This window comes from Sinocyclocheilus anshuiensis, unplaced genomic scaffold (genome assembly GCF_001515605.1).
Source record: "Sinocyclocheilus anshuiensis isolate Anshui unplaced genomic scaffold, SAMN03320099.WGS_v1.1 scaffold860, whole genome shotgun sequence".
Taxonomy (NCBI): Eukaryota; Metazoa; Chordata; class Actinopteri; order Cypriniformes; family Cyprinidae; genus Sinocyclocheilus; species Sinocyclocheilus anshuiensis.
In genome coordinates, this window is record NW_015548288.1 from 963,068 (window position 1) to 975,365 (window position 12,298).

At 35.8% G+C, this 12,298-nt stretch overlaps 1 protein-coding gene and 1 long non-coding RNA gene across 4 annotated transcripts in view; one reads left to right on the forward strand and one right to left on the reverse strand.

Annotated features, from left to right (window-relative positions):
• Positions 1-1,623, reverse strand: part of LOC107655930 (uncharacterized) — an 18,956-nt gene extending 17,333 nt beyond the window's left edge. The window contains exon 1 of the long non-coding RNA XR_001630501.1: positions 692-1,623. This is a non-coding gene — a long non-coding RNA (uncharacterized LOC107655930). The remainder of the gene's footprint in view (positions 1-691) is intronic.
• A 270-nt stretch (positions 1,624-1,893) lies between these two features.
• LOC107655928 (F-BAR domain only protein 2-like) overlaps positions 1,894-12,298 on the forward strand; it is a 47,434-nt gene continuing 37,029 nt past the window's right edge. For all 3 annotated transcript variants that reach the window (XM_016443556.1, XM_016443557.1, XM_016443558.1), the window contains exons 1-2: positions 1,894-2,118; positions 11,710-11,801. In XM_016443556.1, coding sequence (XP_016299042.1) covers positions 2,086-2,118; positions 11,710-11,801 — 125 coding nt within the window. In that variant the 5' untranslated portion in view covers positions 1,894-2,085. The remainder of the gene's footprint in view (positions 2,119-11,709; positions 11,802-12,298) is intronic.

Here is a 12,298-nt window from a genome sequence, read left to right on the forward strand (position 1 = left end):
GTTTTGATTATTTTTTTTTTTTTTTTTTTTGACTGATCGGGTCAATCTGGATGTTCAGTTGTTTGATTTTGTGCATGTTGGTGGCCCATTGAGCAATCTGTTTTTCTAGCACCCCTCATACAGACTAGTTTTAATAATGTGTCTTTTTTCACACATACACGAGGTGATGTGTTTTCCATCCAGATATTGCTTTTGTGACTTGGTTTATTTCGTTTTGTTACCTCCTGCATGCAGTTTAAATAACGTCCATGTGTTGTGTGTAATCCTAGACAGTTCAGTGCTTGTGTAGGCAGTATTTGTGTCCCTCATGTGAATAGTAGCCAGCCTTAAAATGCCTGAATGTATCCCAGAGTGTGAGGATTTAGGTATTAAGAACTTCAAAGTTGCTGTCTCAGACAGACAAGATTGGTTCTTTCAAGTATAAGATAAGTTCTGGATTCAAACCGAACCAGCTGAGATGTCAAACCTTTAAGGATGTAAGGAGTTTTTATTTTTATTAATTTTTTTATCAGTTTAGATCTGAACACCATAGGATACTGTCAGGTGGTTGTGAGTCTTGTGTTGTGCTGGTGTATTTCTGCAGTGTTTTTATTTTCTTCAGTTTGTCTGTCACATTCCAGCTGTTTTGCATTTGTAACCAATAAGAAAGCTCGGAGATTGTTCTAAAACTAAAAAAATGAAAAGAACAAACAAAGAAACAAGATGTAGGCAGATATTATGAATGTTAAGTGTGTCGTCTTACACTTATGAATGCTGCTATGTGTTGTAATTTTCTACTTGAATATTTTATGTTGTAGAGACCTCAGAAGGTATGTTTACCTTTTATTTTTTTTCTTTGCTGTGTGTTTTTTAAGGTTTTTTATAGTTTTTTTATGAATGCCTTTCCCCACTGTTCAGGCTCCCATGTTTCATAATAATAATAATAATAATAATAGAGCAATTCACTGTAATCCATTCAGCTGCTAGTGAATATCCTTTCTAACGGGCATATTTTTGTCACTGTCTCCTCGTAAAAGAATGTAAAACTTTTTTTTTTTTTAATTAGAGGAGATATCCGTTAATGGACACTTAAATAGGATACTTCATGTGGGGATAAAATGGAAGTAACTGGCCCTTATGTATGTGAACATTCGTTATTTATGAAATATAAATGCAGTAAATACTGTACCGCCTTGAAGTTTTTCGGGGGTGGGGGTATAAATATGGCCACGAGACTTGGAGTAATGAATCTAATGGTTTTACTTTTTTAATTGTTTTGTCGTCTTTTCTTTTTGTGAAGTACAAAATGTAAAAATCTAAATGTTGTGTCCCCACCCCAGACTGCACCTGTATAGTTCTATGTGTGGAAATCAAGAAAATGTTATAATGGAGTCAAATTTTGCTCAAAAGCTCCCTTTTCTGGTCCGAGAGCAATTTAATTTATAGTGATTTTTCCACTTTTATTTGATAATCTGATTTTGAAGAAAGATTCAAATATAGAAAGTAATCATTTTTAGGGGCCACCAAATATTTTGGATCATGCAAAGAATATATATTGTACTGTAGAAATTTTGTAATGATATTTGTATGACATTGTTATGGACGTGAGTTTGTTTCACTGCTTGGATCTGTGCATTGATAAGAATAAACACTTTTCAAAAATCACTGATTACATTATTTGTCTAATGAATTTCAAAGGTATTAAATATGAAGGTATATTGACAACTTTGGAAATGCAGTCTGATTCAAATTGTGCAAGTTTTTATTTTTTATTTTGTTGTTAAGTGCAAAGTAATTTCTAATTATCCATTTGGATTATCTTTAAGATCAAATATGTACCTGCTACACAATTTATATGAAACCGCCACTGGCGTCACTGTTTCTTCATAATTCCCTCAATGAAATACTGAACAAGTGGAGGCGGGTTGAAAAGCAAGTGAGGAGGTGGAGTCGTGTTCAGAGGGAGGAAAACCCAGCAGAAGAGCAGGAAAAAAGAGAAAAACCACCAGACACAACAACGTCGGGGGGAGGACGGTGGATTAACTGTGACAACTGAGGCAATTCAAATAAAGAGAAGCGCCGCTGTGAAGAAGGGAGGACAGCAAGATGATTACGCCCTATTTCCTGGAAAATTTCTGGGTAGGTTGCTTATGCTGTGCTCTTATTTGGCTTTGCGGGTTAACGACAACTCCGCTCCACTCGAATGTCATTCTTTAAATTGGTATAATATGCTTGATTTCTGGGGCTATTCTTCATGTTTTGATTCACGCCGGCCGTTGCTGGGATAATACCGGTAAAACATGGTCGAGGCAAGCACGAGAGCCTACTGGCCTGTTGCCCCCCTCACTTTTCTCGGAGAATGCCGTCCAGCTAGACCGGGGATTGGGCCTCATTACATCCATCTGACACAGACAGCCAACTACGTTCCACCTCCGTTCAATCTGATTGGCTGTCGATCAACGTCTTGGAATGTTAATTCCTATTCTGCAACAACATTGGATGTCACGGCTGTCAATCACAATGCTATCCTGCTCTAATTCTCCCGTAATGACGTTAGACCGGAGGCCAGGATGTCTAATAAAGTTGTTTTTTATTGTTATATACACAGTATAACTAATATGTTAGCCATGCAATAATTACCCCCTTCTCTTCCATAGTATACCTTATGGTGATATTTTTAATTTTAATTACTTCGGTTATGGTTAGTACTGCCATGGCTTTACTATAGGCTTTATAATATTTTATAATACTTCATAGTGTGATTTCATTTTCATATTTGTTGTTACCTGAAAACATGCCACCTTATTAGACATATTTGCTTCTTAAAGAGATGCATCACCAAAAATTCTGCCATCACTTATTCACCCTCATCATGTCGTTCCAACCTGTGTGACTTTATTTTAATACAACGCAACAAGGGATGTTAAAGGTATAGTCAGCCAAAACGTATTATTCTTTCATAATTTACTCACCCTCATGTCATTCCAAAGCTGTATGACTTTGCTGTGGCATATACTTGAAGATATTTTTTAGAATGTTTTTGTCCATCCATGTCAAGGAACACCAGAATGGTTTGGTTACCAGCATTCTTCAAAATGTCTTCTTTTGTGTTCAGCAGAAGAAAGAGAGAGTGAGTAACATGAGTGTGAGTAAATGATGATGGAATTTTCATTTTCAAGTGCATTATCACTTTAAGTAGAATGAAGGCGTATGTTTTCAGGTGTGATCATGCACAGTATATCTTTATAATCTCTTACATTCCAGACATCAATATTCAAGTCAGTTTTCAAATAATGGCTATTTCCCCATTGTACAATAAAAGTTATTGAGGATATCTGCAGTCATTGCAGAACAGATAAAGCCTGACACAGTTTTAAAGCATCCCGGAAGATTCCTCTGTTGTCATGTACCGTAAATGGCCATGGTTTAACCATTAACAGCATCTGACTGGCAGAAGTGTTGAGCTGAGCAGGGTGAGAAAGTGTGCATTTGGAAACCGTGACTGTCAAAACAAAACATGAAGAGAGATGAGGGATTGCAGAGCTGTGGAGTCCTGTTCTCAATCAGGTCTTTGTGTTGAGGGCTCAGTGAAACAGGGACGCCTATGATCAGCTGTGTGCTTGTAATGCAGGGCACAGACATAGACACATATACCCCACACACAGAGAACCACACTTCTTCACTGCACTGAAACTGTCAAGCTCACAAAATTAATGCAGGGAAGGTCAGACTGTCAAAATAGTCTTGATATTTTTCTGCCATGACATCATCATGTCTTAAAATCAATCTTCGCTGCCCTCCAGAGCCTGACGCCCACAGGTGTGACAACTTACCCTGAACCTCCCACAACAAAGGGGTGTTTGAAGGAAACCTCTCAGTCTTGTTTACCGCAGTCAAACACATCTAACCGCAGATTTCCTCTCTTGCTGTAGAGCACAGTGTGATTTTTCTAGTGAGCTTTTGACCTTTGCTGAGATCTCACATTCTCCTCTGTTGGTTTTGTTGGTGGAAGTTTAGACTTGTTACAGTCAGAAGACACCTGCTTACGGAAATGTGTATCTGGTTGAGTCATACAGCAGATATTCCCTTTAGTTTCTAGTTGTCTAGGTCTTGATGGGAACTATTTTTTTTTTTTAATGTATTGTTATGTTAGTCATTTGTAGAGTGTAAAATGTGAGAACACTTATTGATCATATTCACGTGCACGTCTTTTTCTGATTACATTTAAAAAAATGTTTTACATGCTTCTTGAATATTTCTGCTGGGTATTCCTGTATCCATTTAATCAACATAATCTGAATACACAAAAATATGCATTTTTCATGCTATTCTTACTAGGAAATACTAGGGATGTTTGTTCGCGCCATAGTCAAACTCAAGTCAAGTCAAGTCAAACTTTATTTATAGAGCACAACTTTAACACAACCATTGTTCTGTGGATATTCTCCAAAATGGCGCTACAGTGATTCAGAGAGACACAGAGGAGACTAATTGTTGAATAAAGTCGTTATTTTTGTTTTCTTCGCGTACAAAAAGTATTCTCGTCGTTTCAGAAAATTCAGATTGAACCACTGATGGCAGATGGACTATTCGGTCCAATTTGTTCAGTCCAATTCATTCAGATTGACTATTCAGTCTATCGGACAGTCACAGACAACATTTTCATTTTGGGGTGGAGAATCCCTTTAACCATCCAAGTTCTCACTTCGTCAAAACATGAGAAAAGAAGTTGTGAAGAGTCATTTTCAAGTTTGATTGGAAGGTAAAGTTGGAGGTCATCGGCGTAGCAATGATAGTTAATATTATATTTCTGGAGAATGGAGCCTAGGGGAAGCATGTAGAGCGAGAACAATAAAAGGCCAAGAATAGAACCCTGAGGAACACCATAAGGGATGGGCGCAGAAGGTGAGGTGAACGACCCGATATTTACTGAAAAAGTCCTACCCTTTAAATAAGAGGTGAACCACTGTAATGCCGTGCCTTGAACCCCTACTACACATTTGAGCCGATTCAAGAGGATGTCATGGTCGATAGTTTAGAAGGCTGCACTCAAATCTAACAGTATCAGAATGGCAGATGACCCCGAATCAATGGACAGCAAAAGATCATTCATAACTTTAAGCAAGGCCGACTCTGTACTGCGACGTGCTCTAAAACCAGTTTGGAACTTATCCAGAATGTTAAAAGCATCCAGCCGACTCTGTACTGTGAAGTGCTCTAAAACCAGATTTGAACTTATCCAGAATGTTAAAAGCATCCAGGTAAGATGTGAACTGTGAAAGCACTGCTTTCTTTAAAACCTTAGAAATAAATGGGAGTTTAGAAATCGTCCGGTAGTTACTAAGAACAGATGGATCAAGGTGAGATCTTTTTAACGGGCTGTACAGAAGCTTGTTTAAAGGACTCTGGGAAAACCCCACTAGTCAAAGAACTGTTTATAATAGTTAAAAGGGCAGGGCTAATAGTGTCCAACACCTCTCTAAGCAAGCGGCCAGGCAGGCAGTACATCGGATTGACAATATGTAAATTTCATTTCAAATTAATGCAATAAATTGAGATGGAGACACTGGTTTAAAACTAGTGAAACTGCTAGAAGGAGAGATCAGGTGAGAATGAGCCGTGTCAGGAGGAGAGAGGTGAGATCTGATATCTTGTACTTTCTGCACAAAGAAACCTAAGAATTCTGCACAGGTCTCGAAATTGTCAACGGGCTGAGCAAGCGGCTGGATTAAGAACTGAGTTTATAGTTTTAAAAATAACTTTTGGCCTGTTTGCATTCATGGCAATCAAATTTGAAAAGTATTGAGATTTTGCATTGCTGACAAGACTTTTGATAGCTGGTTAGACAATCTTTCAAAATTTGATAAGAACCTGAAGATATTTTGTGATGCAATTCAAGTTCATGTCATGCATGATGAACTGCAAATGCAGGTTGTGACAGTTAGTTTTATGTTTGTGAAATGTTAGTAAAAATCAGTCTCCTCATAATGCTAATGATGTGATTCTTTGTTAGCTTGACTTTTCACCACTGTCGAATATCTAATATTGCTCAGAATTTCCTTTGATGTGTGTGTGTGTGTGTGTGTGTGTGTGTGTGTGTGTGTGTGTGTGTGTGTGTGTGTGTGTGTATATATATATATATATATATATAGCGTATTAGTTGTTAGATAAGCTCTAGCTTGAAATAAAACTGAAAATTACAACAGCAGTCACTTTTGAGTTTTGTTAAGGTTTAGTGGAGATGAAATGGAGGTAGCGACATATCTTTTTTTTCCGTTTTGTGACGTACATCCAAATGTAATGGAAAAGAAAATGGCTGTAAACCTGCAGTCGATTGTGGAGGGACTGGTTTATGCAGACTAAATGATCGGAAAAATCTGGTATATATGTCACCAGAGAGTAGTCTATCCTTTTCAGCAGAAGATTGAGCTATAACGTTTTGATTAAACATTACAAGTGAAAATAAAAATGTAAAAAATGAAGCATGTGATTGTAAAATAGACTGGGTGAGTTTCCATCATGCTGAGTTTACCTATAGAGTGCTAAAGCTCTTCATTTGTTTTGTCTTCTTGGAGGACAGGATGTTGAATGGTTAATAGAAAAGACATTTTAATATACTAACTTTTTTAAAGGGGTCATATGATGCGATTTCAATTTTTCCTTTCTCTTTGGAGTGTTGCAAGCTCTTGGTGTGTCACTGGACATCTTTGTCTTTTAATGCATTTGAATGCGGTGTGTTTCCATTTATCCACAATGCTGTGTTTCTGTAGGACAGATGTCCCGAGCACAGAGGCAGATCACCCTGCTTAAACAGGGGGAGTTCAGAAGGTCATTTGAGGGACTCAAAGCTGTAGTGAAAGGGATTCAGCTGAACTTTGACACTGTTGATGTCTAGATGTTTTGCTCTGCTCATTGATTTACCATGCACATGTTTGCTCTCAGAATGGCGGTGTGATTTTCAGTAACTGAGCTACTGTAAGTGTTTGTAAATTAATTTGCTGAAGTTATTAGATTATCTGAGGAATCTTCCATTTACAAGGACACGTCTTACAGGTGCAATTATGCATTTGATTTATGCTTTGCAAAATTGCATTTTATCAGACTGATATTTGTTATAGTTATTTTGCTCCAAAATATTTGAGAAAAGATCTCTTTATTATATTAGATAATGTTAATGATTATTTTTACTATTAGATAAAGATATATTATCTAATATAAAGTACTTAAATAATAACAAATTATTTGAGCCTTTAAAGACACCGTCTTTGTCAGGAAGAAGTAAATCTTATTTGGTGCTGTGAGTGAAGTTGTTTTATTTCCTGGTCTTCATCACTCAAGATACATGTAATGCATACTAATGTAATCACAATTCAAATCTCTGTGCCTTTTTGAACTGATTCAAACAAGAATCCATTCCAGACTGTGTCAGCTATGCCAATTTTAGCATGCTTTGTAATGTTTATGAAACCTTCATGGGTTAGGTTCAACAGATGGCTGTGGACTAAACAATACATTAAATCAGGCAGTTAACTTTCCCAGACTGTGTGTTATTATCTCACTTACAAGGACACATTTGCATAAAGCTAATACATTTAAAGCTACTTTAAAGTTAGTTTTTTGGGGACAGAGTAATACTGTAAAAGTTCAATTCAATTCAAGTTTATTTGTACAGCGCTTTTAATGATACAAATCGTTGCAAAGCAACTTTACAGAAAATTAAGTTTCTACAATATTTAGTAGTAGCTTAGCAGTGGTGACTGTCAGTTAATGTACATATGGCAGAAATGTACGGAAAAAATAAATTAAAGACATAATCAAACAGATGATGAACACTATCAACAGCAATTATTATATGGTATAAAAGTATAGCATGATAGATTGCAGCACTCTGAGATGATGCCTAAATTTGATATGTAAATTGAGGGTAGAAAGAATTAACTATGAATTTGTTTGTTTTTGCATTTATGTATGCATTTAAGTGCGTCTATATTTTTAATGAACACCTGCTGAGGACAATTTTTAAGGGCCATATGAAAATGATGCAATAGGCCTACTTTTTTTTAATCCCATATATTTATTTTTAAAAATATATTTTTTATTGTTATTTTATTTTATTGTTTAAACATCAACATATTTTGTCAGTATATGAATACATCTATGTTGTCCCTGCACACAATGTGTAATATCAGAGAAAACTAATATAATGCATAAGCAAGAGGGGGAAAATCCTAACCACAACATAAACAAGATATAAAGTAGAGTTATGAAGTAAACGAATAAGAAGAAGACCATGAGAGAGCAGATTTATGAAGATGGAATATTTTTGAAAATCTAACAACATTTCCAAGTAGGCATTCTTGATTTGAGCTTCCAAGAAGGAAGAATGTGTATGTGTACCTACTTCACCATATTTATGGGGTCAAATTTGTACCCAAAAGTGAGATAAATCTGACAAAACATCTTTTGGAGGGTGTCCTCATTTGTAAAAATGGTATACAAATAAACGTTATAGTAGCGCTGGGCGGTATACCGGCTAATACCGGTGTTTATTTTTGTCATGATATTAATTTTTTTAAATACCGCAATACTGGTGTATGTGGCTTAAACAACATTCGGAACGCGACACTGTTTGAAAGGGGTCCCTTTTCACTGTTGCACTGTGGTGAAATAAATATAAATTTTTGGTCATACCGCCCAGCACTACGTTATAGTAGTTATAAACTAACTGTATATAACGACAGTAGAAGCCAATGGAATGCCCTCATTTCGAAAGCTAAGTAAACTTGTGTGTCTGTGTGTGTGTTTGCAGTCAGGGTCTTTGCATATAGTCTCTGCACTGGGAACCTCACCCAGTTTGTGAGACCAGCTGCATGAACAAACACATTATGCACACATCCAAGCCAAACACACACATCTGAACCTTCATGTCTCTTCTTGTGTGTTTTGGCTTCAAAAATTAATTGTTTGGTTTGACCAAAAAGTCAGATCATGGTTTAAACCCCCTCAAAGAAACAGACATGCACAAAGGCATAACACAACAGTGAGCATTTTCCTATGCTCAAATTAGCTACTTCAAACGGCATGTTTTGTTCCTCATTTGCTGTATGTCTTACGTTTATCCAGCTTCTCTGAACTTCTCTTTTGCTAACGTCATGGATTCATAGTAGGTCACAGATATTTGATGTAGTTATGGCAATGTCATTGTGGGTTATTTGTTTTTCAGAGAGTAAATGTGATAATTATGTGGTCTTATGTTTGTAATTGAATATTAGAGACTAAACTCAGCATGACATTTCCTGTGACTTTGAGGCCGTTTATGATTGGTTGTCTATTGCTAATCATCTTGCTGTAATTCTTGTGATTCTGGCACTTCATTGTTTTACGCTGTTTACTTATTACGTTACAAGTGTGAAACGTTGCTTAACCCAGGGTTAAAGCTAGCCTTTACTCACGATTTTAAAATAGTTTAACCCAAGTGAAGTCTATTGCCCTCATGTTAAGTATACAAAGATAGTCCAATAGGCTGTAACTGAACAAAATGAAGTGAAAGTAAAATGCTGTGTGAAGGCATTTATAACTGGACTTGTGTTTAAAGGTTAGGCACAAAAAAAGTCATGTGAGTTGCATGAACCAATCACAGAACAAACTGGCATTTTGTTGTGCTGGTATTCAAGGAGTAGACGCCCAAAGCATTTTCCTGAGTTTGTTGTTATTTTCCTATTGTATTTTTTTAATATCACTGCATTCCTTGGTCACTTCTATAGCACTTAGCTTTCCTGTTGCCGTCCTTTCAACACACACACACACACACAATCTTACAATAGGGCCTTTCGCACCGCAGGAACCTTTCCATAGTACCAGAACTAATTGTGGAACTACCCACTTTTTCTGGAACTAAAGCGGTGCGAAAGGCCCTAATCTCACACAGATCTCAGTTGTCTTCGCTCTACAGGAAACACACACACTGCGTGATATTTGCTCTGTCCACAAAAGCTGATGTGGAAGTTACACAGTATAAACCACAGTGCAGAGCTTCATCCTTCCTTACATTGGTTTATGTTGATGTCTTTTTAGTGATCATATCAATTTAACTTGCTTTTCTAGATTATTTTCTGAAATATCCTGCTTTTCCCTAATAATATCCTAATTAAAATAAATAAATAAAAAACTGCTGTGAATAGTTTTCATTGAGGTACACTATCATTCAAGAGTTTGGGCTCAGTAAGATTTTTTTTTAAACAAAATTAATAGTTTTATTTAGCGATTTCTAATTTCTTTATTGATCATTTCTAATGTTGCTTGTTGTAAAATATTGCTATTTCAAATAAATGCCATTATTTTGAACTTTATATTCATTAAAGTATCCTAAAGAAATGTATCACGGTTTCCACAAAAATATTAAGCAGCACAAGGATTTTCAACATTAACGATAAGAAATGTTTCTTGAGCACCAAATCAAAATATTAAAATGATTTGTGAAGGATCATGTGACACTGAAGAAGACTGGAGTGATGATGCTGAAAATTCAGCTTTGAATCACTGGAATAAATTACGTTAAAATATATATTGTAATTGTAATAATGTTTCACATTATTATTACTGTTTATGGTATTTTTAAACAAATAAATGCAGCCTTAGTGAGTATAAGAAACTTCTTTCAAAAACATTAAAAAAAAAATCTTACCAACCCAAACCTTTTGAACAATAGTGCATGACTACAGTGATTATGGATGGATGATTTTTTTCTTCTTGTGTTTCTCTTTGAATCACTGGTTGAACTCTTGTGGTGTGCCAGATTTCTGTATTTTCACCGTTGGCTTTTGGGAAATGCTAATAAAATAGGGTACAATGTAGCTTTTAGTTTGATTCATTAATCTGTTGTACCACTTTGGCATAGATGACAGATGTATTTATAGTCAGTCAGGGCAGATATGCTGAGCAAACAGCCATATTATTATTAATATTAATATGAAATGACCAACACGCACTTTATATTCCAATCACGTGTTGCCACCCAAAAAAGGACGTAATAGGACCAAGCATTTGTAAATGTTTAAATACTTAAACAAAATATCATTTAAAATTATTTGTATCCATTAGTCATCAGCCGAAATTGTATGAGCGTAGTAGTAGGAGGTGATGCTCTTGGCACTGTGGCACATGTGTGGGTTTGTATTGCATTTGCACAGTGTCTCTCTTTGAAGGCATGTACATATGCAGGTGTCTACATATTTATGGCCAGAAATGTATCTATCCTTAACTCATATCACTACATTAAAAAATGTATGTTTCTGTCATTACAAAATTAGAGAAGGTATCAGGCTTCACTTCAGATCTGAATTATGCATTAGTTTAGCGCTTGCATTTTTAAAACGCTGATATCGGACACTTGTAGCATTGTAACCATGGTTACTATGAAACCCTTTACACAATTCAGACCAAGCTTACAGCACTGACGTACTTGCAAACGGGCAAAAATACGGAAGGTATGCTGCGGATGAACATGGTGGACCAGTCTGCTTTAAGAAGCCAGCTAGATGCCATTCAGACCATGACAGCAATGATTGTTGAGAAACCAAAAGTGGTAAACAAATGTCTGCACCAGTGATGGCATGCAGTGCAATCCTTGACATGCAATTTTTTTATGTTTCTTCTTGTTTTTGCCTTAATTAGGGGGGGGAAATGTGATGTTGAAATGTTTTAAATTCATTTTTATGTTATCTTTGGCAGGGCGATAAAAATAATGGATTTGATGTACTGTACCACAACATGAAACATGGCCAGATATCCAGCAAAGAGCTATCAGAGTTCATCAGAGAAAGGTAAAACTGTGATTTTTGTTTTCGTTGTTTTTTTAAGGGAATATGGGGAATCACCTCAAAGTGTTACATTATGACAGGCTGTTATGAATACAGACTCATCTTTCCTAAAAATTGCTTTGTTAGCAGTGTTGTTTTTGTTAATTAAAACGTAAATGTATTTAATTTTTTTATTGTTTATTGAAATAAAGCTGAAATAAAATATAAATATTAGTTGGAAAACTTAAACTTAAAAAACGAATGCCTCCGCTGACCGAAATAAAATAAAAGTTTATTGTATTTATAAGTTAAATTACTAAAACTAAAGCTGACATAAAAATAAATTAAAGCCAAATAGAGGTATTAAAAATAATAAAAATGACAAACCACAACAAAATTACGAAGACTTTAAAGGGGTCATATGATGTTGCTAAAAAGAACATTATTTGGTGTATTTGGTGTAATGAAATGTGTTTATGCGGTTTAAGGTTCAAAAAACACATTATTTTCCACATACTGTA